The 25,732-nt window shown below is 42.8% G+C and overlaps 1 protein-coding gene across 2 annotated transcripts; it reads left to right on the plus strand.

Moving 5' to 3' along the window:
* Positions 1-11,300: 11,300 nt before the first annotated feature.
* Positions 11,301-18,540, plus strand: ATP4B (ATPase H+/K+ transporting subunit beta). Of its 2 annotated transcripts, none has more exons than XM_048327368.1 (7): positions 11,301-11,582; positions 13,005-13,133; positions 14,294-14,407; positions 15,212-15,411; positions 16,738-16,800; positions 17,314-17,406; positions 17,576-18,540. In XM_048327368.1, the coding sequence occupies exons 1-7, from the start codon at positions 11,471-11,473 to the stop codon at positions 17,735-17,737; spliced, it is 873 nt and encodes a 290-aa protein (XP_048183325.1). In that variant the 5' UTR covers positions 11,301-11,470; the 3' UTR covers positions 17,738-18,540. The 2 variants fall into 2 exon arrangements, with proteins under 2 accessions (XP_048183325.1, XP_048183333.1); XM_048327376.1 differs by having other exon boundaries at positions 16,738-16,794.
* Positions 18,541-25,732: the final 7,192 nt, after the last annotated feature.

The raw sequence follows: 25,732 nt of genomic DNA on the forward strand, positions 1-25,732 counted from the left end.
AGTGGGGCTAAATGAGGCCAGAGGGGTCCCCTCTTGTTTCTTGCTGGGAGAGGACTCTCAGGATGCAGAGCAGTTCCCTGTCTCGTGGGTGTTGGATCGAGAGTCCCCACAGGGCTCAGCCGCTAGAGCTGGGGAAAAATCCACATTGCAGCTGATGAGATTTCCTGCAAACCATTTGTACAAAAAACCCCAAAACGTAATTTGTACGCAAAGTATGTGTGCTGGGGAGACTGTCCCTTCATGCCAGCCTCCAAGCCTTGCTCCTGGGACCCAAATGACACGTGATTGTGTTCAGCTCATTTGGCACCCCATACGTGTGCACTGGTGACATCTTATATGCCCTGCTCAGGTTGCTCCTCAAATAGCCAGATTGACATTATTTACTGATTGTATTGGTTTGGTTTGGCAACAGGAAACTGTTCAAGATCAGCTCTGAGAGCCAAAAGGGAGGGATGCTGAGAGGCTGTGCTATCAGTACTGTCCCTGAAAGACTCTGCCTCACCCTTTCCATATGGCTTCATTCTGCTGTTGGAGGATAGAGAAGCCACCCTGGTTGTCCCTACTCCTTGCAGTACAACACACGCCGAGAAACTCTACCCAGTCTTTGTACAGTGATCTCATAGCTTAGGGCTCAGAAGCCATTTACAACTGAATGGGAAAACCGTGGATAAAGTTCCCAAGGAGAGCATAAGCATATAAACGTTGATACTCGGTACTTCACACCTGGCTCAAGAGAAATTTAATTTCCCCTATCCTTAAAACAGTAAAGTCCTCTAAGTAGCAGTAAAAGCAGCTTCAACGTAAAAAGGACCTTACAAATTTTAATAACTAAGGATCTACTTAATAAGCAGATTTTTTTCTATTAATCATGTCCTTTCTGTGAGGTGACCAATAATTAGGGTCAAACACACCAGTACCAAAAAGCTCTGTGTTTCTGATCCCTGCTCAGGTCACCTGTACAGGCATGTCCTCACCTCCAGAAGCAGGTCAGATTTTGCTGGTGGGCCCTCCCACAGCAGCTATTACTCCCGTGTTGACAAAAATTACCTGACAGTTTTGTCCATCTGCTGTTCTTCACCCTGAACCTTCTCACTGATGCTGTTGGTCTGGAAGTACAGTGCCAGATAACACACGTGACAGTAGATTACAACCTGCTGTCTCATCCATTCTCACTGTCTAGGAGGAAGGTATATATTCACCAAATTATTCAGATCAGTGGAATTGCACATGTGCACTCTTAAAACATATCACTTGAAAGGAAACTTCTAACAGCTACCACACATGCTCAGCTTTTACTCCCTATTGTGCGGATCTGAGGGGGATCAGTGCTGGTCAGGATACTGAGTGATAGTGAATATTGATCCTCTTGTCTGTCTGTCTGGAATGACATTGGTTTATAAATGTATTTGCAGAAATGTTTAGGAAGGCCCAGATACATGTGCATGCATTCCTTGTGGGCATAAATAGAGAAGTGCCGTCAGCCTAAATCCATAATCCCCCTCCTGTACCTCCAGCAATACAGGATCCAAACAACTAGACTTTCGGCATTTCAGTGGAATGACACCACACAGGAATCAGCAGTGGGTGTGTACGTATGCACACAGCTACCCTGCTTCTGTCCAGTATGCCTGGGGCATGTGGCAGCTCTGGATGAGTGTTGGTATCTGTAACTGGGCCCTGTGGTGCACTGTTGGGGATATAAATAGACATTCAACTAGGAACATTCTAGATACTTCCAAAAATTATTTTAGATTACCTTCTAAATAAGACAAAGTTTTAGTGAGCCCACATTGCTCAGGCACTTAGACAGCAAACACTTTCCATCATAAGCATTGCCAGCAAGCATTTTCTCACTTGCTTAGCACAAGTGCATCCTCTTTGCAGGGCTTTTGGGTGGCAGCTCACGGGGAACACTGCCCACTGAGCACAGGTAATGCACTTTGCCTTGTGGTCTGGGCTCTGACTGCCCTGGAACAGTTAATGTGACTGACATAGAAATCCCCAAACCCAGAAACCAGCAACCACCTGTGATGTGAAGATGGATGCTGTGTCCAGGAACAAGGCCAGTTACCCCTATTAGAAGCACCCCATTGGCAGCAGCACAAGACACAGCTGGAGACAGGCAAAGACCAGTGGGATATATGGTGGGAGAGAACACTGGATGAGCGGCAGGATCTCTGAGCAGCTGTAAAAGCAGCAGCGAGAGGCAAGGAAGTAGAAGGTGAAACAAAGGAGAGAAACAGAGCAACAGAAAGATAAATGAGGAGAAAGCATGAGCGACCTCATCAGGGAGCAAAACTGCATTCTTTGCTATCCTCAAGGTGCATTGAAAGCTTTCCTTTCTCTTTCAAAACTCATCAGCTTCATCCAGGTCTCAGTGCCAGAGCTCTGGGTCCCTGAGGATGTGTGTGAAATCAGAAATAACCCACATTTTCCCAGTTATTTGGCCACACGTGTGTAACGTGATCATTGTAATCAGGGTGCCTCTTGCTGTGAGGGGGCCCTGGGGAAGTGCCCCTGTGGCTCTGCACTGCCTGAAGAACAAGGCGATGTGAGGAAATGCTGCAGCCCCCAGCGCTGCCGCTACAGCTCCAGTCAGGGCTGCAGGCCAGGTTGCTGTCCCAAAGGTCAGGGGAACGCTCTCTCCACCCACTCAGCAATGGCCAGATACTGCCTCTCCCAGTCCAGCAGCAGAAACACCTCGATGGAAATAAAAGGTTAGAAAAAAGTGGCAATTAAGTGCATTGAGGTAAACGGGGTCACTGGGACATAAGAGGGCTTGGAAACAGTCCCAGGTGCAGTAGTTCTGGGTGACAGGAGGGGAGCAGCAAAACGTGGTGGAGCTTCAGACCCCAGCAATCCTTTGCAGGAGTAGCTGACAGCCTTTGCACCTGCCCAGCTGCATCCCATGCCCAGCTTTGGGAGCCAGCAGGCAACCACACAGACCAAAATGCTATGCGTCCCCAAGAGTACCCTGGCCTCAGCTCAGGTCTTGTGACCTCTTACTGAAAGTCTCCATATCATGTTACCCATCCTCAGAGCCTCCTGCTAATGATTCATATATCAATAACTGCATTATGCAGTATTGGCATTTATAGTGACTTTACTGAGTCAAGAAAAAGCAGCTGTTTACAGGGGCAAAGAAATCAAAGATCATCAGTGAGACCTTCTGCCGTGTACCTCCCCACTTAAGAGGGTGTTGCTGTCTTGGGGCCATGGTAAGGAATAGCCTGCTCAGCTCTGTTGTACTGCTGCACTGAATGATGATATTGTTGTCACAGCTGCAGAAGAGAGATTGGAATTGAATTTTAGGACATTATGAAAATCTGGCCAGGGAGGAAAATAAAAATACTACATAAAATCTATTTCTGGGCATGTGTGTTTCAGGACTGGAAAAAGCCTTTCTAGAATCATCAAACATGGCCATGTCCAAAATAAGTTTTTGACAAGTCTCATGAATGCCTGCTGTGTCTGTGTCCCCCCAATAAACCTACCTAAGGGTGCTGGCTCCTCTTTGAGAATGCTTTAGGGTGCTGGCTAAGTGGATGTCTGCTGCTGTGCATGAGGCAGGGCTGTTATTCATTAAGAGTACACAGCATTGGACTAGGAAACTTCAAGGAGGCCAAATCGTGCTCCACAGATTTATGAGGGTAATGGGGGGCTTTGCCCTGGGACCAAAAGCAGATGTCTGGCATGGTGTGAACCCCACTCATAAGGGCACCCTTTATCTAAGAGTTGTGAAATGCAAGCTCAGCCCCCTCCCCTGAGCACAGACAATCCCTGCTTTGGGCAAAGAAAGCCATGGGTGCCATGCGAGTGTTCCTGTGTAGGAGGCAGACCAGACCCCCGAGCTGCCCTCCTCAGGCCACCAAAAATCCTGACTTGCAGGAGATCCCAGCAGGAGACCCCAGTGCAGGCTTCTCACCTTTGGGTGCTGCCGGTGCCTGCCTGGCATCGCCAGAGGTGGGAGCACAGCCCACGACGCCCGGATGGAGAGAGACAGGCTGGAGAGGGTCAGCACAGAGCGCACCTGGCTTGTGGAAAGGTGCTGTGTAGGTGACAGGAGGGGAGCAGCAAAACGTGGTGGAGCTTCAGACCACAGCCATCCTTTGCAGGAGTAGCTGACAGCCTTTGCACCTGCCCAGCTGGTATGGATCACATCTCTGTGTGCCTCTGGTTGATTTACAGTTTGTATAAACTACTTAAAAAGATAAACTTAGCTCCTTTATTTAAAAGACTCCAGTGAACAATTCTGTGGTCTCTCATGTTCCTGCTCTTTGTTGTTTTTTTTCCCCTTGATAACTGCAGTTTTCTGAGGACTGTCATTATACAGATGTCTCTCAGTTCACTGAATACCCTTGGCAAGAAGAGTCCTATCCAGCAGGAGTGGAGGATGAGTGGTGATGGGAGTGGGATTTTCATTGAACTCTCTCTCATGAGTCTCAGGGTTTTTGAAGTCATTGGGGTAGATTGAAGGCTGAATCAGTTGTTTTCTCTCTTTGTTTGAGGGTTTCATGTTCAAGTTTGGCTTTCTGACAATGCTGTATGTGTCAGATCAGAAGCAGGTTCATTGTTTTCTGAGGTGGTCGGTGATCTGTGCCACAGATCCTGCCAAATTCACCAATCTTAATATTTATTTCTAGGAAATCTAGTTACACATTCACAGCAACTGTGATAAATGCAACCAGTACATCTTTGTGCCGGTGTTATAGCTTACAAACAGAAGAAGTTCTTTATAACAACTGGAATATATTTTGAGACCCAGGCCCGGCATTCACAAGTATCTCCACAACTTCTGTTTATAGCAATAGTAAATTCTAAATAGTGGTATTTCATAAGGGTGCCTTGGGATCACAAGCTTCATTATCCATTATGGTTGCTGATCCCAGGCACTCAGATCAATATAAAGATGTACTGATACTGAAATTCTAATGCATAGCCATATTCTGAAATGTTCCAATCCCAGCAGGATGACAGCTAAACATAACAGTGTCATAAATGCTCCTAACCTGTTCTAGTGAAACATTCAGTTATACAGTAATTTTTCTCAGTCTGGTCTTCTTTTGAAATGTTGACTCAGACAGCATTTGAATTAATAGTATCTCCATTAAAAGTGTTCACTTTTTCTCTCTGAAGACTCAGTTAAATCCTGTAGCTAAGTAGCCAAAAGTAGAACGTTTTCATCTTTAGCCATGTACCTTTTTAATGCCAGGTTGCTAAAGATAAGATTTTCTCATAAGACAGTGTAGCTTAGGCTGGTGGTTTAATGTCTCTACAAGTAGGTACAACACAGAGATAATTTGATACTAAAACCTGCTTGTTCTCAGCCCTTGTCCTCAGATTTCTCTCACCTCCTTTTTTGTTGAGAATCTTAGCAAAAGATTCTCAACAAAAATCACTCTTATCAGGAAAAGTCTTGTCTTTTCCCACTTACCAACATTTCCTGGAACAAGAGAAATATTTTTGCCTCTGGATGAAGACTGAATGCATTATTTTTGCTGTTTCCTGAATCATTTAGACACCATTTAAAAATGCCCTTCAGCATGACTCATTCTGGGGATGTGCAAAGTAAGATTGGCCATGGTTTCTAGAGCTGTGCAGTGATGTGCAGGTCACCACGGAGGACCCTGGGGCTGATCCCCGTGCACTCTATCCTCATGGGCAGCCCCAGAGGGATGCTGCAGTGGCTGCTCATGCCAGCACCCTGCTGCTGCTACTTGTATGGGTGCAGGACAGCACCACACAGCTCCACTGTCAGCCCTGCTGTAGTGAGAGGTGGTGAGAGTTGAGTCTTTGGGAAAAAAACAGAATTTTGAGTCCTTTATATCGTAACACCATTCCATATGCTTTTTGATAGCTCAGAATACTTTATTCAACCAAGTCTCTTTTTATCCAGCAACAGGAGCCACATCAATAAAAAGAGCATTGGTTTGTTGTTGTAACAACAGTTCCAGAGAGACAAGGACTGTTAAAGAATGTGTGCATGTTAAATTGAGCTCATTAACAGCTGAACAGCCACTGTGATTGTACTGGAAGATAATTCTACATTTTCTAGCTGGCCTTGCTTCCTGATAGCAGCCTGGAAAAAAAAAAAAAAAATTCTGTTAAATATATATAAAAATGATTGTTATTAGTAGGAGAAATAAGGCCTATAAGGATTTAGCTCTTAACAAATACAGTATTAATCAGACTGACATCAATGGAGGAATCGGCCATGCATATTTGAGGAAATTTTCAATGAGGAAGAGGGCTATCTGTAAAAGTAGATTTTCCCAGTGGCATTTTAACACCCACAGCTTGAGACAACGCTTTCCACTGGTATTGATTTCTCACCTGGTTGGAGCTGACCTTTCACTGCACAGTCTGATGCAGAGTAAGGTCCAAACCAACACTGCCAAAGGCTTTGCAAACCTGCTGTGTGCAGGAAAACCCTGATGGCTCCAGCCTCCCTTACCTTAGTTGGGCTCCCCGTGGTGTTGAGTGGGGCAGGAGCTTTCAGTGCTTGCTGGGGACCAGGTTCTGAAGATGTGACAAGAAAACAGTCATCTTCTCACCAGGGTCTGGCAAGGCTCCTCCACGGTCAGGGAGTGTCCACTTTGGGTGACACCAGGTTACATTCTCCAAACACACGTGAATTTGCAATTTAATAGGGCTGTGGTAAAAAAAAAAAAAAAACAAACAAAAAAAACCAACAAAAAAAACCCCATATGTAATTTTGAGTGGCTCGTGCTGAGACATCCTGTTACCAAGCTGACAAAGCAGCATTCCTCTCTTTAGGCCAGATCCCAAAGCAAACTTAAGCCAGTGGGCACATTGCCATGGATTTTAGAGGAATTGAGGTTGGTGAGGCCACAGCTTGACCACCATTTAATTTTGGACACCTTATTACCCCCAAGTCACTGACAAGCTGGGAGGAGTTCAAAACAAAATGGCAGTAACATAGTTTAAGATAACTGGCTCAGGAAGGAAGACTGAGGAGTTATTCAATTATTAATACCTTGGCTAAGCAGTATCTCAACAGTCTTTGAAGTAAGGAGGCATAAAGGAAGGAGCAAAAGGTAGAGGGGAGCAATATCTCACAAGGTGACAGTGCCCCAACAGCCATGGTGAGGTCAGGCTGGGAGAAGCCCAGGTTTGAAGGCTGAGTCAGTTGAGGGATGCCTCTGGATGTCTCTGCCTCTGGCTGTCCCTGCCACCCACAATGCCCCACCATCTTAGGACCCCAAGAAGAAGTGGAAGGGGAAATGCAATATCAAGAAAAAAGTGCAGAGGCTGAAAAGTGTGTGTATGGTTTTAACGGCGTTATTCTTTCCTGTTACAGCTAGATTTGGAGTAATAATGATTAAACTCTTAAAATTTCAGCTATGTTATCAGTAAATTCTCGGCTTTACTTGATGAGCGTCCCTTTTGTCCACAAACAAGACTTTGAATGTAATGAGAACCAGGGTGCAGCTTTGCAGGTGGGCATTCAGCTGGGCATGTGGCTTATTTTCTTGCAACACCACATGAAACGCTATGGCCTGCGATAGCCTGTGCAGACAGAGACACCCTCCCTTCTGTGGAAGGTGATGAGGTCAGAACTGCTGGAGGTGTTTCACGGGACATTTAATGTTTCCAAGGACTCCATTATTTGCCATCATCTGGAAGACACCACAAGCAGTAGTAAGTTGCCCCAAACCAGCAGGCTTTGGTGTTCAACCATGTCTGAAAGAAACACCATTGGGCTTTGCTAGGTTTATTTTTGAGTTCATTTTAGCAGTTTTTCATAGCAGTAATTTCCTTTGGATTCTCAGGAGGCAGAGGGGGAGTAGAGGGATCTGGTTAGGCTCATGGTGGGGTCAGCAGCCCTTGGACAAAACAAGAGCAGGACAGAAAAGCGGAGACCAGCCAAGCCCTGAAGAAAGGCTGCTTTGCCTTTTCCACTGCCTGATCATGCTGTGCTATCATAAACCCAGCACAGCACTATTGCCAATACCCTCCCTTGCTCTTATTGCTTTCCCTGAGGCTGAGAACAGTGGGGACATCAGTTCAGTTCAACTTCAAGATGTTTTCACTGTTTTGCTTCCCTGAATTGCTCAGGCTGCAGATCAGATGTCTTTATTTCAAACACAGAATAACCGTTCTCCCCAAACTTGAAAAAACGCCAGTATGTTTTCTTTTGTCAAACTGCAAAATACAGGAGAGAGGCAAGTGAGAGGGATTGTTAGTGAAACACAATGCAGAAAAGAAAAAAACACCAAAAAAAATCACGCCTCAAACTCTGAAACTGGAGTTTCAGAAAGCTGGATGCAAAGAGTGTTCTTTCACTGTGCTACACCATCTGAGGGATTGGGATTCTCTTACATTCTAAATTCTTTATTTCAGAAAATTTTCAGGAAAGATTTTTGCCCTCTCCATGAGAAAGGCAGAGAAAGCCTGACATGTCCAGTCACCTTCTGACTTTTTAATACAGAAGACAGACATGGTCCAAAGGCATAGACCTCACTTCTACCATGGAAGGAAGATGAACTTCCAATGCCAGCCTAGCATACAAGCCCCAGGTACATGAGGGAGGGAGCCCATGGGATCCTTCCCCACACCTTGCTACACCAGGATGGATTCTCCTGCCAGCTGATGCCGTCCATGCTCCACACTGGGGAGTCAGTCACTAAGGCATCAAGGGATGAACACCTCCTTCAGGAGACAGGCTGAAATCATGGCGCTTGGAGAGGCAGCATCATGGAATCACCCAGAGTGGTGCTGGCAATGCTCCAGTAAGGCTGCAGGCAGTGACCAGTCCCTCCTGGTATTCCCCACCACCACCACCACCTGCACAGCCTCCGCAAGAGGGAGGAATCGGTGCCCTTATCACAAGTAAACAAAGTTAATGTTTTATTAACATTGACACCGAGTTCCCAGTCAGTGCCAGGTGAACTTAGAGCAGTTCAAGCTGGTATGGCATGGAAGGAGCCTGGGATAAAGCCAAGCCTGGTGTGCCAAGGATTGCTGGCACACAGGTCTGCTCAGGACAACATCTCCAAGGGGTAACATCTCAGCCTGGATCTAACGTTTTAGGCACAGTGCTCCAAAAGTGGCCTTCAAACTTATTACTCAAATTCCTAATTGTGCAAACCACAGAAAGGGCTTCACCTCCCTGTTTGTACATATAATTCAGCTACCTCTGGTCACAGGAGTGTGACCCTTGCAAGCACATTCTCCATTGGTTTCTTTTGGAGCATCTTGGTCTCCCTGAGCCTAGGCTTTATCTTGCTGGTGCCTTGGTCAGCAAGAGAAAAAGTGCAATGGGTCCTGCCTAGCCCTGCCCACCACCATGCCTGGGCTATGCAGGAGGGGATGCCAGGCCATGGCCTCACCTCCAGCCTTGTGCCACTCCAGATTCCTGAGGAACCTTCCCTCTCTCCTGCGTGACCTTCCCTCTCAGCCGTCCTTCCCTTTGGTGGCCAGCCCAAGGTCAGTGGTGCAGGCATTAAAAACCAGCCAAGAAAAGCAAACATTAGTCCCTCTTTGAGCAGCTCTGGGTACATTAAACTCAACAAAAGGCTCTGGGTCAAGGGATTGGCACTGCATTGGGACCAGGGCTGGCTGCAATGGCCAAGTGCCAGGGCACTGTGGCAGAGATGGGCGCTGATGGGCAGCCCTGCAGGGGCAGGTGAGGAAAGGGGGCACTGGATGAATCCTGATGGACTATAAAGCAACAGGGAGCTTAGACCAGCCCTCCTGTGGGGCCATGAAAAGTTGCCCACTGGTCAGTAACAAGTGTCCTGACAAATTACTGCAGTGTCCAGGAGTCCATAGAACAGCAATTATTCCATCCTACCTTGATAAACCACTTCAGACAGGCAGTGCTCATTTTCACTCATGCACAAACTTTCCAAGAGAATCACAGATTTGTCACAGCTGCACATGGAGGCTGCCCATGGCTCAGCCATGCCGAGCATCCAGCAATTCACCAGGTTCCAGGTCAGCCTGTTTGCAAGGTGGTGGAAAATCCCCAGGTTCCCAATGGGAAACTTCTACACTCAGAACACTTGCTCTTAAGAAGGTGCTGCTCTTGATGGCCCTTCTCTCTCCATGGTCTCTGCTGCTGCAGAATAGAGGAGGGACAGGGGACAAGTCCATGAAGGTGACATGGCTTGGGAGCAGGCTGTCCATATACACAGCATGCAGCACGTGGCCCAGTGTCCCCTCTGGCCCCCTCATGCTGCCACTTGGATCTCACCAAAGACATAATTAATACTTTTGCATGTGTTCCCAGGTCTGGGTTTTGGAAGAGGGGAGGGCAGCTCAACAGGGGGTTTCTGTGATATGAAACAGGGGAGACCTATTGCATGCTCAGGGACAAGGGGTAATGGCCTTAAGATGAAGGAGAGCAGGTATAGATCAGATACTAGGAAGAAATTATTTGCTGTGAAGGTGATGAGACGATGAAACTGATTGCCCAGAGAAGCTGTGGGTGCCCCATCCCTGGAAGTGTTCAAGGCCGGGTTGCATGGAGCTCTGAGCAAGCTGGCCTAGTGGAAAGTGTCCCTGTCCATGGCAGGGTGGGGGATGGAACCAGGTAATCTTTAAGGTCCCTTCCCACCCAAACCATTCTGTGATTTTGATTCTGGCTTGACTGCGTTGAGCTCTGTCCCAGTATCAGTACTGGCCCCTCAGGAACACTGCTCCATACTGGTTGCAGTTGGATGTCCACGTGCTGGGTGCTGCACTGTGGTCCCAGCTGTCATCCAGCTGCCATCCATCGCCCCAGCCCTTCCCAAGCCAGTGCACAGCTCCCCACCTGGCTGCTGTGCCACCAGCTCTGCTGATGTCAAACTGGCTGATGTGGAATTGGAAAGCCTCCGTGTTTGCTCACCAGTCCAGTTGTCTCACAGACTGGTGGATGTGGTGCACCCTTAGTAAATCCCAACCACCTTCTTGTCTTCCATCTGCTTGCTAATAGCTTCCAAAAGTAGTTGCATACTTAACAAGTAATTACTTATTTTCTAACTGTCCCCCTGCAATACCCTATGTTCCAACACATGGCTACACATTGTAGTGGGATAACTATATCTACTACTTTCAGGTTAATTGGAAAAAAAGAAAAAAAAACCAGAGAGAAACAAGTTCTCCTTTGCTTTATCTGTTCAGATAGCAGCTATCACGCAGAGTCTATCGCAAACCCTACGGGCACTTGGCAAAATGCGTAACTATGCTGACCCACTAAGGCAGTCAAGAGAAAGGAGAAGGGCATTTGATAGGAACAAACTTTCCCTTGCCAGCATTATCAACACCCTTTATAAAGAATTGTATCTGCAGCAGGTTGATAGTGGTGAGCAGGGGCTTTCATTGGCACAGGAAGCAATCTCGGTGACCTTCAGTGGAGAAGAAGGTATAAAACCCAAAGTCTTTTTCTTGGTCAACTGTCTGGGCACCAGCTGAATTTCTTAGTTTCCAAGCAGGACACATTTTTGGGAGCTTTTTTAAGAAAATGGCAACTTTAAATGAAAAGAAGACCTGCAGTGAACGGATGGCAGATTTCCGGCGTTTTGTCTGGAATCCAGAAACAAAGCTCTTCATGGGAAGGTCCTTAATTAACTGGGGTAGGTTTTCATGTGCAAGATTCTTCTCTTCCTTCTGGCATATTTAAAAACTGGGGGGGGAGGTGTCATCCTAATGAGTGGGACACAATGTAGATATGTTGAAGACAGCAGTTCTCATACGTGTTTCTAAACCACTTTATGGGTGGCCCTATGAGCTGGATCAAGTAGATCAAAACATTGATCCATGTAGTTCCTGCAAATGTATGACTTCAAAGTGGTTTTGAACCAAGCACTTCAAAATGAGAAAAATTAACATGTTAACAGGTACCTTACTAATAGCTAGGGGTGATGGTTACAGTGTGGTTTTCACATTGCTAATTAAAAGGGGGTTCAGGTTCATGGAGAAATTTGCTTACTTGGTGAGTTTGTCCAATTCTTTGGAAAGAAGTTTTGTTTTTCTGAAATTCATTTCTGAATTATTGTCTGCTCAGTAGATCTTGTTTCTTATCACTGTATGCTAGCATGTATTTCATACTAGCAGGTATTTCATACCAGCATCTATTTTATACTTGCAAGTATTCCAGCTGAGCCTCCCTTCCTATAGCCAAACTTGTGTCTACAATGATGATCTGTATCATGATCTACATTCTGGGAAGGGAAGCCTGGACCATTGTAAGGAAGATGCATACTGTTCCCACAGACTGTAAGAGTAGCTGCAAGTTCCCAGGTGATTTTTTTCTGTCACAAAGCCTGTGTGTGTAGCTTATTGGCTACTCCTAAAACCAGAATTTTACAGACAATGCAACTGAAATGTGAGCCTTTCCAGTTGGTAGAGAAGAAGGTGTTACAAGGCACCTATGATTAAAAGGACAGGTTTCTAATAGCACCCCCCCCAAAACAACCACTGGCTGCTTGTACAGCACCAGCCATGTGTAAGACACTTTACGCACATACAGACAGAAACACAACATTACTCTCACATTATCTCACAGCAGAATAAAGTAGCAAGATGGCACATTTTGCTGTTGGTGATTTCAGCTGTATAAGGCAGTGCAGTGATATGGGTCTAAACCCAACACACATTAAGTACTGACATCTGTCATCCAAATAACAGAAGGAGAAACTTGGGTTTGTCAAAGAAATACCTCATCATCTGTGTCGCTTTGTCCATGTGTAGTAAGTAGATAAATGGTCTTAATATGTGGAATTACCTCAAGATGCCACATAACCTTTAAACTTTAAATAATCTGAGCTCAGCACCAGCTTCTTCAAAAATCCTTGTAGAACTATACAATTTTTTTGCTAGAAGAATATTCCTTTGAATGTAGAGAAAATATTCCAAAGCACCTATACAGGTAAAACTTCCCTGGGGACAAGGGTGCAAAGGAGACGGCTGCTGCTGCTGGGATCATCCTGGCTGCAGAAAGAGCACTGCAGGGCCTTGCTCAAAACATGAAATTCTGCCCTTATTCTTTTTCACAGTGTGGATCAGCCTCTACTACCTGGCTTTCTACGTGGTGATGTCGGGGCTGTTTGCACTCTCCATTTATTCTTTAATGAGGACGATTAATCCATACGAGCCGGATTACCAAGACCAGCTGAAATCCCCAGGTACTGCCAGCGTCCTGCAGCAGCTGCATAGGACTGGGCTGGGCTGAGAGGCATTTGGGCAGAGCCCAGGGCTTAGGGTGGGCCAACGTGGAATAAATCAGGTTACTTCTGCCCAAACAACCCCTGCAAAGTTTAACCTCTGCCTGAAAACACTTTCAGGCTTTAAAATAAATCTGGCACATTTATTTACATATTGATATATGAATATACTTATATATTAATATATTTATGAATATATAATATGAAAAATTAATATATCTATTCATTTATTTCATCTTGCTATTGGGATGACCAGTGCCGGCCTGTAGCAGGTCACCTTCACTCTGCATAGGCAGGGGTCAGTCCCTGGGGAAGTCCTAGGTTCTGCTCCAACCCCCCAAGCATCACAGACGGCTTTGGGGTGCCCAACAAGATGTAGGGCGATGGGATGAGCAGCCTGGAGTGGGTATTTCCACACTTGCCAGCACCATGGAGAGTCCCTGGGAGAGCAGGAATACCTTGCCCAGCAGGATGTGCTGTGCCAGTGGTCAAGGAAGTAAAAATAAGACAAAGATGCAGGCTTAGGAACACAGATCTGTGAGACATGAAAAGAGATAGGGGAGATGATCAGACACCATCGGTGCACACTGCTAAAACTTCACACCCCAATGGCTTGTTTTCACAATGGGAGGGGAAAAAATAGCCCTAAAAATTATTCTGTCAGATGCTTTTGTATTTTGAAGTTTCCACTCCCAGTATTCAGCAAGTTTGGTGTTTGTTGGGAAAATAATTCCTGTGGCAAACTATATGTGGCTTTTTCAAAAGCTGTTTCTCATGCTGCCTATGATCTGTTTCTTTAACCTGATGTGACTGTTATTGCTAACAAGTCCTGGGAAATCCAGTGCAATTGCTGGAATGATTTTACAAGCTGTTCTTGTAACAGCATGGATATATGTGAAAAGAAAATAATTCAGCAGCAGCACAGGCTTTAGGGTTTTGGTTGAACAACTCACAGCTGAGGTGGTTTCTGTACATTGTTAAATCCTCCCCAAAAAGCCTGGGTGATCTTCTACATTCACAGTGAGTCTTGATGCAGCATAATTGCTACTGTCAATTTAAATAAACAAATCTGTGCGTGGCACCTCTCCTCTGCTTTGTCTTCCCTTTTCTTCCTCGTGAAGGTGTAACCTTACGACCCGATGTTTATGGGGATAGAGGACTACAAATTTATTACAACGTATCCGACAACAAAACCTGGGAAGGCTTAGTGACAACTCTTCACACTTTTCTGACAGGTAAAAATAAAGTTTCTTGCATGAAAGTGAAAAAAGGTGCTGCCTTATCTCCCATACTAGGTCTGAGCACCTTAAGTCAGTGCTTCCACTTTACATTTGTCCTTCTCGAATCACAGATTTTGAGTGGAAAGTGCATCTTCTGAAAGGGATGAGCAAATCACCTCATGAATCTATAAATCAAACATATGTACATATCTATTAAAATCCAGGCTCTGCTTCAGGGCTTTTACTTTGTTTAATCCTAAACAGACTTAATAAAATAGACCAACAGAAAGTCTGAAGGAAGATGGAGGACAAAAAGTCTTCAAAACTAGTCTCATCTAAATTAATCTAATTAATTTGTGTGTGACTAGAAACATCAAAATGCCACAATATATCTCATAAAGCTGTTGCATGGTGTCATGAGGGAATACAGTCAAAGTAGGTTATGTGCTCCATTTGCCTGTCCATGTCTTAGCACATTTATATTACTATTGAGCCTTAATATTGTAATTCTTCATGTTTCTCATGCACATACTGAGAAAAATTATATTTGAAATTGACTTTATACGGAGATATCAACACAAACTGCCAGTCTTAATTCAATTTGATCCCTTTTCTTTTGCTTTGCTTGGATATTCTAAAAAAACACAACAAAACTGAACCAAACCCCTGAACAGTTTAAACTTTCCTTGTTCCGTCTAATCCCAACTTCACTTGAAGGACAGTCTCCCAAGATAGAATCTCCAGCCTGATGTTGGGATGTATAATTTGCATATGAAAAGCTTCAGAGGGGATTCTTTCTTTCTTCCTTCACACATCTAGCATATACACCAGCTGCTCAGCATCTGAACATCAACTGCACCAATAACACATACTTCATCCAGGACACCTTTGATGGCCCGAATAAAACAAAACTATCCTGCAAATTTACCTCAGATATGCTTCAAAACTGCTCCGGCATCACAGATTCAACTTTTGGATTTCCAGAAGGAAAACCCTGTTTTATTATAAAAATGAACAGGGTAAGTACAAGTTCAAGGTGCTGAGCAGAAAAATTTAAGAGTAGCTTGAGTCTCCACTGGGGAGTTGCTGTGTCTCTGCTGCCATGGGTTCTAAACTCTGCTTTGTACTGGGAATCAAAAATCATGTGCTTTTCCCTGGCAGACCTCTGGAGTCACCAGGGAAATCCTGAGACTTTTTCATCATCTCTAGGAAAGTAACATAGGGCAGTGATTTCTGAACTGACTCTCTACAGCTTTGGGTTTAGTTTAGTTTAGTTTAGTTTAGTGTCTCTGTAAGGCTCTCATCCCACAGAGCAGCACCAGAAGAGTTTCCTCCTGGAATACCACAGCCCTGTGCCTTCCACTGAGGCATCAGGATGTTACAGTAACTGATGCGGTTTCTGAGAGGTGGTATCTTATTTCTCCAGGTGGCAAAGAAAATCTTTAGAAGAACCTATACAACCAAAATTCAAAAATGGCAGATATTTTTCTCAGGGAAAACCACCAACATGTTTTTTGGAGAGGAATAAAGGGAATTTTCAATGCTTTAATTTTTTTCAGGACACAGACAAAGGCATAAGCACTTTGTTTCTGGGTAAAATTCTGAGCCTTCTGATTCAATTTCAGTAGAAAGTGAAGAGCTCGAATTCTCCACCAGTTTCTGACAGACAAAATCATTGCATTTTTTGTTTGGCTTGCACCTTAGGCATTTTCAAGAATCTGTGCAAGCCCTAACTGAGAGGGGAACTGTGCCCCTGATTCGGGCAGGTGAAACAGGCTTTTTCCAAAAATGCCTTCTTCAGCAAGACTGAGTGCCAGCCCCAGCAGGGAAAAGACACATGGATAGTGACCAGGGCACTTCACCTCCTTTCACCTTTGCTGTTACAGGATGCAACCCCACTAGCTTTATAGGATCAAACCAGCCCAAGGGTTTTTCTGCCATAACCAAGGTTTTCTAAGAAGGGTAAGATCAAAAGCATGGAGATTCAGCTTTTCCTTTACTGACACACAATTAACTGCTTTTAGAGACCCCCTGGCTGCCTGGGCATCAGCAAGGGCAAGTGGTATGGGTGGGTAAATGAGCTGGAGTCGGAGGAGGTGTAGTGCTACTTGCTCTGGCCAGGCTAGAGCCCATCTGCAGTGCCCATCCCAGGTAATGCTGAGTCCTGCTTCCTAAGTATCTAGCCACAACAGTTTTTCATCTACATAAATGAGATTATTTGTTTGACAGAGTCTTACATAAGAACATACTAAGCATCTTTTGAAGCTCAGTTCTCAAATAATTGCTTGCTCAGTTTTATCTCGAAACAATTTCCAAGTTGACCAAATATGTGTTTTCTTTTTCAGATTATCAAGTTTTTCCCTGGCAATGGCACTGCACCAAGGGTGAACTGCACATATGTGGTAAGGGTATGAGGTCTGAGTCCCACACATTTCAAGCACTGCCAGCTCAGAGAGCAAGAAAGTGCAGTGGGGACCAGAAAAAATACACTTGCAACTCTGCAAATCAGATCCCAAATACTTTGAATATTCTCAGTTTCCTTAGAAGACATGCCAAGGAAAAATACTCCAAGTTTGCTTTATTTTAAATCATCTGAAAATGTGTATTTTCATGCAGCAGAGAACATTTGCTGTTTGCTTTCAGCTCCCTGTAGTGACGTCCATGCCTCAGCGCAGCTCCCTCAGGCTCTCAGCAGGTCCAACTCACTGAATTCCCAACTGCTATCAAAGGACACTTGCCTGCTTTTCTTGGCAATAGTAGCAGTGGGAGATTCCCACTTTTATTTGAAAAAGAAGACTGGTGCTAAACAACTTGCTGAACTTGAGCTTGAACACACACTTAGCAGCCCTAAAACGCTTGCCTCGGGCTGGCCGATGGTTTCCTCGCCAACAGAGCTTCTTCCTCTCTCCTTTTACAAACAGGGTGAGGAGTCTCGCCCGCTGGAGGTGGATTACTACCCCATGAACGGCACCTTCAACCTGCACTACTTCCCCTACTACGGGAAAAAGGCTCAGGTGGGTACTTTGTATTTAACTTTTCTTCTTTCTCTTTATGTAAGGTGAAACATGGAGCATCTCTGCAATCCTATGAAAACTGGAGAGGCTATTTTTAAGACTTCATTTTTAAACCAGTAGCATAAAATTAAAGTATTTTCTTCCTATTTTTTTTTATTTCTCCTCCTAGCCCAGCTACAGCAATCCTTTGGTAGCTGTGAAATTTCTCAACATTACAAGGAACATAGAACTTAAAATAGTGTGCAAAATCATTGGAGCTGGAATTACCTTTGATAATGTTCATGATCCATATGAAGGAAAAGTGGAATTTAAACTGAAAATAGAAGACTGAGCAGCAACAGAGACATTTCTGAAAAATGTATGAAGAGTAAACTTAACTATTATCACATCCATCTATATTTATTTTCTCACTATGGTTCCCATATAACTTACAGTGCAAAGAGACATTTTCTACTGTAAGATGACCCATACAGCTAAAAATCAAGATCCTACTCTCAACGTGTAAAGATTATCTCAATGTACATAGCTTAGTATTTCATGGCTACAGTATGCTGCTGCCTTCATGCAAATATTTGTACAAAACAAGTTTCCCCCAAAGGGTGCAGCTGTGCCTTCAAGGAACAAAAGTATAGACTCAAACCATCATTTTCAATCACTTTTCAAAACGTAACAAATAATTGATGTATGATACTAAAGTTTGGTTATTGAGAAATAACTACATAGCTTGAAAAGGAAATCAATACTCTGAAATACTAGCAAGTAATTCAATTTTTAATCTCTCTTGTATAGGATGTATGAAAGTGCATTAAAATCATCTGTATCCCAATGCATTGGCTTTTTGCCCTAGTCAGCTGAGTCAATTTTTTAGCTGACAAATCGAATGACTGCAAAAGAAGCAAACTTGAAATCTGTCCTCTAGCTTACAGATTTCACTGTACCACTTACTTCTATGTATATAACCTAATAAAAATGACTGGCAAGACTGTAACACCCAGTTACACCCAGGAAACTGTTACTTTAACTAGAGGTTGTAATTTGCTGGGGCTTTTGTTTGTTTGGCATTTTGCTGTTGTTTTGTGTTCGTTGTTTTTGTGATGGTTTTGTTTTATCCAGTAAAATAACCCTGTATTGCAATGATGAGTTTTGGGTTACTTGGAGTAATCTGGAAGATGCTGAAATAACACCAAATCTTTAAGTGAATCTAAAATTTGAGAAGTCTGACTATCACATATGATACAAAAAGACAGGATTGTTGTGTCTGTATAGTATATGTTACCTGAAGTCCAGCATGCTCCAGTGAGAGAATAAACACTGCACACAAAAATAAAAGATCTTCAAGAGCAGAAATCATTTTACACCTTCACTGTCTGGACATTTCAGAAAGCAAGAAGATGTAACAGATCATCTCCTGTATTACAGTGACATTCAGCCAGCCAGCTTGTAGACAGAATCCAGTTGGAGAGGAGTATTTCCTCTTTAAAACCACCGATGATATTTGAGCCTTAGAAAAACTCTGCATTACAAAACCAGTAAGAAAATGCTTCCTCATATAAAAACTTTTTTCCCCTGGCCTTTCCTATTTCAATTTTTACAGTGGGGCTTTGCCTTTCTTCTAAGAAACAATGAAAATCAAATCAATTTTATATCCTTTTTGGAACACAGGTTTCCCCTTGTGCATCTTTCCAAAATAACACGGAAAACAATAAAATACTTTTGCTAACAAAATAGTAACTCATGCTCAAGGTTAGTTCTATGTGGTCTATAAGCAGAATGTTTAAGTATTGCCAAGAAAACCAAGAACTCTTCCCTTGGTGCTCTAACACAGGCAGACTCTCTTGACTGTATTTAGTATTTACAGCTTGCACTGAGCTGGGCAAAGCAGTGGCACAAGCTCACATTCCAGTCAGCCCTACAACCACAGCACAGGAATACGCTGAACAAACTCCCCATGGATTGTGGGCCTGCAAAGCTACAGCTTCAGAGCAACAGCCTAGAGCAGCCTCACGGGAAGACTGTGATGGGATAAATAGGGAAAGGAAAAACGGAAGCATCCCTATGTTGACCAAACGATGATGCATTCTAACATCAAAAAAAAAAGACCCACCAGATCTGGTTCTCTATGTACAAAGACTGTCATCCTGAAGTTAAATGGTTCTTGAACTTTTAGCCATCTGAGATTATTCCCTTTCTTTACAGAAATCAAAAATAATAACAACAAAGAGCAAGGTTTGTGGCTAGTGTAGCTGAAGTATAAAAGTGTAGTTAATATCAGCTTGGCAAGTGTATTAATCTGTGTGCAGTTAGTATGAGCTTGCCCAAAGCCCAAATGCAAGCACACTTAAATAGCAGAATGCCCATCATGCAAATACTTTGTAATACCAATTACTGCATGACACAGCCCAATACTACATATAAGCATGTTATCTAGTGAGCACAGCTGCACTTTGGAGACGTAAAAATGGTAGAAGTTACAAGATACAGACCAAAATAAGCACATGGGAAGGAAGACAGGCAGGGCATCGTGCCCAAGGCACAAGAAGCATGACTGGCAAAAGCTAAACAAGATAAAAAGCAGCTGAACCCAGGGGAAGGAGGGCAAGAAACAGAAAACACCCACAACGAAAGGAAAGAAATGAACACAGGCATTTCCTCTGTCTAAGCTCTCCAGCCTCATCACCTTCACCCTGGAGACTGAGAGGACCTCAGCCACCAGTGCCAGCTGTACATCAGGAGCTGCAAGTTACTGTGTAGTCACAGTTAATTTAGTGTTAGAGACTAACAAGCATTACAGACTACCAGTTGTGTACACATAGCAATAATAATTATTACTATGCAGGAGCTAACATTAGCACAAAGTGTGTCAAGGAATTAATTCAACAGCTTTGTTTTCAAACTTGAAACCAGACACATTTATCAGTCTTTTAACCACTTTCACTGCAAGAGTCCAATTCCTTGAGAGAGATACACATGCATTCAAGAACGTATATAGATATATACATATGTATATCTAGATACAATCATATACACTGATTATACATAAATTCAGATGCAACATTAGCAGTATTTGATTAGACCAAACAATATAAATGGGGAAAAACCCCGTCAGACTACATGGGAAACTGAAACAGCAGATTTAAGAATTAATTGCAAGCAAATGCAAATTCCTGAGTTTAGTTAGATGCAGATCAACTAGGATGGGGATGGGTGGTTAGCCCATGCCTCTGGAGCAGTGAAGGGGCCAGGCAGGCAGTATCAGAGACCACACAGCGGCTCTCAGTGCCAGTCTCTCTGCCCTTTTTTCCTACCAGCGGTGCAACAGCAAGGTAAGCCAGGAGAAAAGGCACGAGGAAGGCATAATAGGCCATGAAACTAATACATTAACACCATGAATTTTTTTATCAAATAAATTTTAGTTTCCAAACTTATCTGCTAAAGGTGTTAAATAAAACTCTTAGAGCTCAGTGTGAAGAGAACAGAAACACAGCAGTTGCTTTGAGACGCCCTTTCTTCTCCACACCTCCTTCTTATGAATATTCATAGCAGTGGTAAATTATTGAAGTGTAAAGTCCTAATGTCTGTTTCTAAAAACCATGAATAAAAATTACTAGAGTGGAGAAAAACACTGAATACAAGCACCTTGATGCTTAAAGGACTTCGTGCTATGGCTATGAGACTACAGCAAGTTCAAAGCCTCCTTTACCTTTCAGAATTGCCAAGTACTAGACATTAATAATTGAGTCTTTGCTTAATGGTCTCATATGATGTCATTGCTATTGCACTTGGGAATTCCTCCCACCATTTCACAGAGCTGTTTTTAATCTCTTACCTGTAATAAAAGTCAAGCAGAGATTGATTCTGCAACAAATAAAGCTGTCTAACCATGTGCTACTTTCAGTAATTGGATGTAAAGTAACAGCTACATCAATAATGCTTGCAGAAAGTATTTTCTGCTGTGCACCTAAGCTCCCTTCACAAGTTTCATTTCTTCCAGGCACAAAGGCTTGAGCTCAAGCAAGATTATTTCGTTTAAATAAATACGTGCATGAAAGAACAGGTGCCCTTTCTTCAATTTAATTTGAAAGACTCTTCTCATTGGGGAGTGAGTTTTCTTTTCTTCCCATTTTTTTTCTTACCAGAGTGATAACAATAGATGCTCTGAACTTCTCACATTTTTAAGAGCAGAAATTGGGCTGAAAATTCCCTTTTTAGGATCCTGCTGCACCTCTGAGAAAGAACTAAATTCCTGAGAGACACTTGGGATAATACCCTTCATTCATTAATATGTGTATTTACGTGTAGTCCTACTATTACCAGTGTGGGAATGTCATTATTTCAATTAAAATTCTAATAAAATTTTCCAGGGGTTTACTACTATCATCAAGCAGGTAACTCATTTTAATTACTCTGATTCCAAGTTCCAGTTCTTAAATCTTTTGTCACTTTCTCCCAGATATTGATGAGCCTTGTTGAGATGGTATCTTTTTGTGTGACCTGACACAAATCCACTAATTTCTCCCTTCTTCCCCCCTTTTTATTAAAGCCAAAATAAGACTTATCAGTCTCATAGTAATAGATCTTGACCTTAGGAATCAAATAATTGGGGGGAGGGCTTTTTTTCTGAATCTTTCCTGATTTTTTCAACATCCTTTTGAAATGATAATGCTATCAAGTATGTGGCTGCTCACTGCTGGTCGCACTGAATGTATCTGGATGTAACACCATATTCCAATCCATTATTAGTTTTACCTACATATCCAAATTCAGATTAGCTAGTACCTCAAAAAAACAGTGTAGGAGACATATGCAGTTATAATCTACCTTGACACCCTGGATCATTTTTAGGATCCTACATTTTCAGCACAGTCTTTCCCCCTGTAAGTGTACCTTGAATTTTTTCTTCACACGATGTGGAGTTTAACCATAACATTTTTGGACATGACCTGCTTGCCAAACAATTCACATTAATCTCTCCTCTTCATTGTTTACTTATTTTCTAACCAGTATTACTTTAGAGTATTTTTAAATTTTCTTCTGGGTTATTGAATAAATTGCTAAACAGAAGTACAATCTTACTTGATGCAGCTGTTCAGTCAGTGATAATGCCACAAAAACGATTCAGCAGTAAATAGTTCATAACCCCTTAACATACAATCTGTTGGCATCATAAAATGTATTTAAAATCAGAATGCAATGAAATTAAAAAGGTTTAAATATGCTGAAGCATAGCCATTGTTTCCTTAATCAGCTAAAAATTTGCAATCTCCTCCCATACTCATTTGGGAAGACCTATTCTGTACTTTGTCATTAACAATTAATCTTCCAGGCTTCTAATTTTCTTTTAGATGTTTTTTTCAAGTTTTTCTAATGCAAACTTCAGGGCTGACCTCAAGCTGTCTAGACCACATTTGGACAGGACTTTCTCACATCTTTGATGCTTATTTTTTCACACTTCAAAAACTGGCACTCTAGCATTATTTCAGTCTGTAAGAATTATTTTAAGGTTCACTAAAAATCAGCATCAGCAGTTGCCCAACATTAATTACTGGAGTTCCCTGTTTCAAGAGTATGTGCTTACTGTTCTGCTTTATTTTTAATAAATTCTCTCAAGTTTACATGAATAACGAACAGGAATCTTGCCTGAAGTGTGCTACACCTTGCTGTCTTTTTAACATGCTATAGTGCATATGCTCTGACCAGGTAGGGCTGATGAAACTGCGCTATTTACAGGAACGTACCATGATGTGTACACAGCAACATGATAAAAGATCAAATTTTTCAGCCTAAGTCTGGATTTCAACCTGTTCAAAACATCCAAGAATTTAACAAAAAGGTCATGGCAGAACAAAGGCACTTGTAATGGTATTACATGGGTGATTTCTGACTAACACCAGCCTCTCTTCTTTATTCTCTTCCACATCAGAACATTCTGCCTTTACCACGGCTAAGCTGTGCATCAATAATCATCATGATTTTCTCCAATTGTTGTTTCACAAAGTGGCATTTATTGAATGTGAGGACAGCAGGGACCCAACTGAGTGAGAGGCAGATGGTGCTAGGTGAGAACCATCATCATGCCAGACAGGAATTTCCAGTGTAACCAAATGCTGGAAGTCAGAAATACCCATGCATTGCTGGTTGTTGCCCTTCTTCATTCTGCTCTCAGCATCAGCTGTATTTCTGCTTATTAGAAACTTCATCTTAAAGGAAGACAGTCTTCACTTCAACCTGCTCATTTAACCACCTTTTCCATCACAGGAGTGTGGTACCTTTTGACATCTTCTGAAGATAAGCTGAGCTTCCATTAATTTTCTGACGAGTCTGACAAGCCAGATGATCCACTTGTTAGTCTGTTCCCAACACTGGCATTTTCTAACATGTTTTTCTTTTCTTTCCCCCTCTCTCATGGGATCCATATGGTAATTCAAGCTGGAAGGCACCTCACACTGTCTCCCATCCAATCCTGCCCAAAGTATGCTCAGCTGTGAGGTCAGACTCTACATTGCTTAGGGCTTTTCTCCTGTCTGGTCTTGAAAACCCTAATGATCGAGTCAGCACAACCTCTCTGGGCAGCCTGTTCCACAGCTTGACCATCCCAAGTTCTTCCTCATATTTAGCTGGAAACTTTCCCATTTCAGTTTGTGCATGTTGTCTCTCATCCTCTCATCATACACCACTGTGGACTGGCCCCACCTTTGCAATAATCTTCCTGCAGCACTGGAAAGCTGCCATCAGGTCTCTCAAGGCTGCCTCTTCTCCACGCTGAACAAGTCACTCTCCCTCAGCCTCTCCTCATACAGCAAAACTGCCCCAGCCCACTGAGCATTTTGGTAACCAACCAGAATCCATGGAAGCTCAAGGACAAACCAAAGGTCAGGAAAAACCCTGGAAAAATCTTAAATCCTAAATTTAGAAAGTAGTGACACAAAAAGGCTGCTCTCAACGTGCTGGCTCATCTTTGCTTTTCCTGATAAATGAATGACAGTTAAGGCTTTAACAATAAAGTGTGTGTGATAGTAGCTTCATCTTTCTGGAAGCAGACAGGGCTGAGAAGTGGTGAGAAGCTGTTCACTCAATGTAGTTGTAAAGACAAATAGCCTACTACACTTCTCATAAGCAGACAAGAGAAAGGAAATCCCTACAGTAAATAATTATCTATCTGGGAAAAACTGTATATACTGTCCTTTCTACTGGTGATCATTCCAGCAGAATTACATCATGTTGTTTTTTTTTTTTTAAACTTTGGCCTTTCTGTATTAAAGCAGCATCCAATTTTCAGATTTCTCACTAATACAAAGATCTTACAACCTATATATATTAACTGATTAAGGAATGAGGAGATTTGTGACAGTACTACCTTTCATTAAAGATTCATCCTTTCATTCAGTTAAATAAATGGGTATCCATCAAGGGTTAGTACCCCATCAGCTCCATTTATTTTTTCTTCTCTACAACAGTTGTCACCTTTCATTGAAGGAAGGTTCAAAAAAAAAAAAAAACCCAAAAGCAAACCAAAGAAGTTTCCAAAGTCATAACCGCTTCTCTTTGGTTAAGACAAATTCCTACAGGAAAAGCAAAACAGATTATCTGTGAAACAGGTCAAGAAATCCTTAACTTGTTACACATGTCAAAATAGACAGTCTTTCAAAGCTCAGTAGCACTTAGAAAGCGCAAAAGATGCACGCTGCTCCCACGACTTATCTGCAGGACCATTTCAGAGGCATAAATACACACTTTGCAACTCTTCCTCTTTTCTTCACATCATGAAAAAGTGCTGGCAAAGTAAAGGAATTAAAAGTACATCCCTTTCCTGCTACCTCTTACCCCAAACTGAGCCTTTATACCAATTCTCATTCCCTTTACCATCATTTAAATCTTTCTTAAACCGAATTCCAGTTTCTATCTCCTTACAGTATCTTCTCCCACAGATTTCCTCAACAATTTCCTGTCCACAATTTCATGTTATGTTCTGTTCCTGCTTTTAATCTTCATTTTCCATCTGTACACATGCAACCACTTTTTTCCGAGATTGGAACCGTACAGTTTAAAGTTATCTTTCATTTTCCAGTTCCTTTCATGCTATGTCTGACATTATTAAATATGTATTCCTCTGTCTTTTTTAAAAATAAGTTTCTACTACTACTATTCTTTGTAGTCTTTGACTAGTCTTCTCTTGTTTTCTCATTCTTTCCAACTTACACCTTTTTCTCTTTTTATGCTCTCTGCAAAGACCCCGCTATAATCTGTTTTCTCTTTACTGCTTCCCTCCTCCTACTTCTTCACATCTCCTTTCCTCATCTCATCCTGGCCCCACATCATTGGTCTCTTT

This window comes from Corvus hawaiiensis, chromosome 2 (assembly GCF_020740725.1).
Source record: "Corvus hawaiiensis isolate bCorHaw1 chromosome 2, bCorHaw1.pri.cur, whole genome shotgun sequence".
NCBI lineage: Eukaryota > Metazoa > Chordata > Aves > Passeriformes > Corvidae > Corvus > Corvus hawaiiensis.

What these genes read in the sequence shown, in the direction of transcription:
- ATP4B (XM_048327368.1), top strand. Translation starts at nt 11,471, where the DNA reads ATGGCAACTTTAAATGAAAAGAAGACCTGCAGTGAACGGATGGCAGAT. An exon ending in AAGGTCCTTAATTAACTGGG is followed by an intron (nt 11,583 to 13,004) that starts GTAGGTTTTCAT and finishes TCTTTTTCACAG; the next exon opens with TGTGGATCAGCCTCTACTAC. An exon ending in ACTGCACATATGTGGTAAGG is followed by an intron (nt 16,801 to 17,313) that starts GTATGAGGTCTG and finishes TTTTACAAACAG; the next exon opens with GGTGAGGAGTCTCGCCCGCT.